This window comes from Cynara cardunculus, assembly GCF_001531365.2.
Source record: "Cynara cardunculus var. scolymus isolate 2C chromosome LG 11, CcrdV1, whole genome shotgun sequence".
Classification (NCBI taxonomy): domain Eukaryota; kingdom Viridiplantae; phylum Streptophyta; class Magnoliopsida; order Asterales; family Asteraceae; genus Cynara; species Cynara cardunculus.
In genome coordinates, this window is record NC_037538.1 from 6,802,009 (window position 1) to 6,805,323 (window position 3,315).

The 3,315-nt window shown below is 35.6% G+C and overlaps 1 protein-coding gene across 1 annotated transcript; it reads right to left on the reverse strand.

Annotated features, from left to right (window-relative positions):
- Positions 1 to 2,423: 2,423 nt before the first annotated feature.
- LOC112521032 (leucine-rich repeat extensin-like protein 3) lies at positions 2,424 to 2,894 on the reverse strand. The gene has a single exon (XM_025129661.1). It carries the CDS (start codon positions 2,892 to 2,894, stop codon positions 2,424 to 2,426), a length of 471 nt encoding a protein of 156 aa, XP_024985429.1.
- Between the last annotated feature and the right edge of the window lie 421 nt (positions 2,895 to 3,315).

Here is a 3,315-nt window from a genome sequence, read left to right on the forward strand (position 1 = left end):
TAATCATGGATATTATCATCTTCATTATTTTAATTTTAGAGAAATACATGAAACAGTTTCATTAAAATTTCATTAAGTAGTATATGAAATAATTTCATAACCACATATGAAACAACTTCATCAAAAAAAGTATTATATGAAACAATTTCACAAGATTAACAATTTCATGAAAAAATTTAATAAGATTAACGATCGATGAGAGTAGTTTTTACGGTTTTTACAAATTGGAGCGGTTTTCATATGATCGTTCCTATATATATATATATATATATATATATCCAAGAGTAGAAGTGAGAGCATCATTAATTCACCAACCTGAGAGAGAATAACCCCATCTTCTCCGACTCCTACATATTAAGTTATTCTAAAAACCTAAAGGTATATAGATTAACTAATCATTAGTTGCTGTCATTTTCTATGGGATTTTAAGCTAGGCTCCATAAGAATATGGGTTGTCTTGGAAAGGAACCCCGTGTTGAAATTTAACCGGATTTCTTCTACAATCGTGTGAATCACTTTCCAAATTCGATATTTCGACCGTATATGCCTGGTATCACGAAATCCGAATTGGGATAATTGTAAAAGCAACAATCTTGATTTTTGGCAGAAATCAAGATCAAAACTAGAGAAAAATATAGAGTGTCTTCTAAGTTCGTGTGTTTCCCCAAAAACTGATAATCCGAAATTAAAACTCAAAAAAAAAAAACTGTGAAAACGGGAGTTACAAAGTTATAGGATTCACAATCATACCACAGAAAATCAAGAATTTTCCATTATAAACCCTATACTTATATAATTTCCGTTTTGCGTTCAGGGGGCGTTGCCCCCTAAATATTACCGGGACTGACTTAGACTAATACAAGCGTGCACTCCACACTCTCCATACATGTTTTAGAACAAAGTTCAATCCCTTTGAAACACACGTACAAAATCCATTACACTAAACGTAACCGGTGACACTAAAATCACCAACACCCCGTACCTCCCAACTGATATCGTTTTCCCACACATATCTTCTAATTGTGTATTTGTTTAATGATACACAAATCATATATATATATATATATATATATATATATATATATATATATAAACAAATGGAATCTATTGTACTTGCAGTCCTCTCTTACATAACTCCAAACTATGACATATAATCCCATATCATTAATTAAACTCAAACCAACTCTACTTACCAAATCGATCCTCAACTTTGTTTACAAGATCTCATGGGAGATATTTCAAAAAAACTTGAGGCTGCCAGCTCTGGTAAATTAATGGTTAATTTAGGGCTTAATGAGAGTAACAAAAACTAACCAGGGACAATTTAATTAATCATGTTGTTAACTAATTATTAGTCTATCGTGCTAGCTATGGCCTATGGTATCCATCAATAGATACCCAAGAATTAAGGGTAGGGTTATTGTTAAACACCCCTCCTGCCTATAAACAAGGAACAGTTCCTCCCTTAATTTCATGACTTTGACGAGTCCCATATATACTTGTCCTTCAATTCCTGGAATCTATTAATCCAATATGACCATTTCTCTTGAAAAATTGTGATATAAAAGAAGCAAAATTGGTCCTGGCGTCTGAAACTTTCTACAGAAACATGTTGAGAACTAGCACGACTGTGCCCTTATATACCCCTAGTGGTTTCAACCCTTTAATATTTGGGAGATTAACATTGTTGGAAGATTACTTCGGTAGCACCTTAATTCAAATTTTAGACTCAGAAAGTGATTTCGTAAGCCATTTTGGTTTTTTTTCCTTTCTTTTCTGTTAATCAAGATCCTCCTTGTGCTTTTCGTTGATTGTTTATTCATCTTAATTGTTCGATCTAAGCTTGTTTCGTATGGTAACATTTGGTATGCAAACATGATTGGACATGACTAAACATGACAGGACTGGACAAGACAAGAGGGTAAGACTAGACAGTACTGGACAAGATATATGTTTGTCTGGTGTTTGGTACAACTAGGACATATGACAGGACTAGACAAATTGTCCCACAAAGTTATTTTATAATTTTATATATCATACAATAGTTATAATTCACAAGTAAAGATAATAATTTAATTTATAAACATTTTTACACAACTTCATATACATAAATATAAAATAGTACAAAATTTAAATAAATATTTTTTATATAATTGATGGTAGTTTGAAAAAACCCGATTTATACAAAAGAGAAATTATGTTTTATTCAGTTTGGAAGATCCTTATCAATTGGTGAAGACATGATGAAGATTGTTGTAACACCAATGGTTGTGGAGGTAGAAACATTGGTAATTGATGGACAATGGTGGTTGTAGAGGATGTGAAGATGGTGGATAGTGCTGGTGGTGACGGTCGACGGTGGTGGAGGAGGTAGTTGTACCCTATGTGGTGGAGGTACGTGTGATGATGAGCAATGTGTGTGGTTATGGTGGAGGTGGTGGACGCCGATGATCTAGTGGTGGTGGAGATGGACAGTGGTGGTTGTAGAGGACGTGAATATGGTAGATAATGGTAGTGGTAGCTGGTGGTAGTGGTGGGAAGTGGTACTGGTAGTCGACAGTGGAGGTGACACATGGTGGTGGCGATGAACGGTGTTGATCAATGGCCGATGATGGTTGTGGAGGTGGTGGAGGAGGTTGTAGTAGAATAGAAGGTGGAGTGGGCCAACAGTGGTAGAATGAACGATGGTGGTCGGTGGGTGACGATGGCTGTGGAGGTGGTGGAGATGGTTGAGAAGGTGAAGATGGCCAACAGTGGAAGTGGCGATGGACGTTGGTTGGTGGCCATTTGTGGTTGTGGAGGTGGTGATGTACGGTGGTTGTGGAGGAGGTGGGGTGGCTACCGATAGTGGCGACGGCCGCAATAGTAGTGGTGACCACGAAAACAAATACCATGTTAAAGTTATTTATCAAACGAAAGTTAATTTATAATATTTTAATTTCTTTCTTATTTTTGTCCTATCTTGTTCCACCTATTTTGGTGAAACAAAAAAAAAAAAACTTTTTTTGTCCTACGCTGTCATACCTTATCCAGTTTTCGTCCATGTTCTATATCATACCGAACGTAAGACAATGAATTCTTATCCTGCCCAATATCATACCAAATATGAAACTGTGAATTTTGTTCCGTACTCTGTTGTTCCATCCATGTAATAAACACAACCTATGGAACAATGTTGGTAAAAATCACACATTTATCATTATTCTTGATTAAAGTAACAAAGTGATCCCGATACCTTCCTGTTAAAATGCTATCATCATAACTAAATGGTAGTAAAAATTCTCTCATATGGGACTAGCTGTGGTCTAGCGTAAT

Excerpts from the sequence above, each read along its gene's own strand:
- LOC112521032 (XM_025129661.1), bottom strand. The coding sequence starts at position 2,894 with ATGGTATTTGTTTTCGTGGTCACCACTACTATTGCGGCCGTCGCCACT.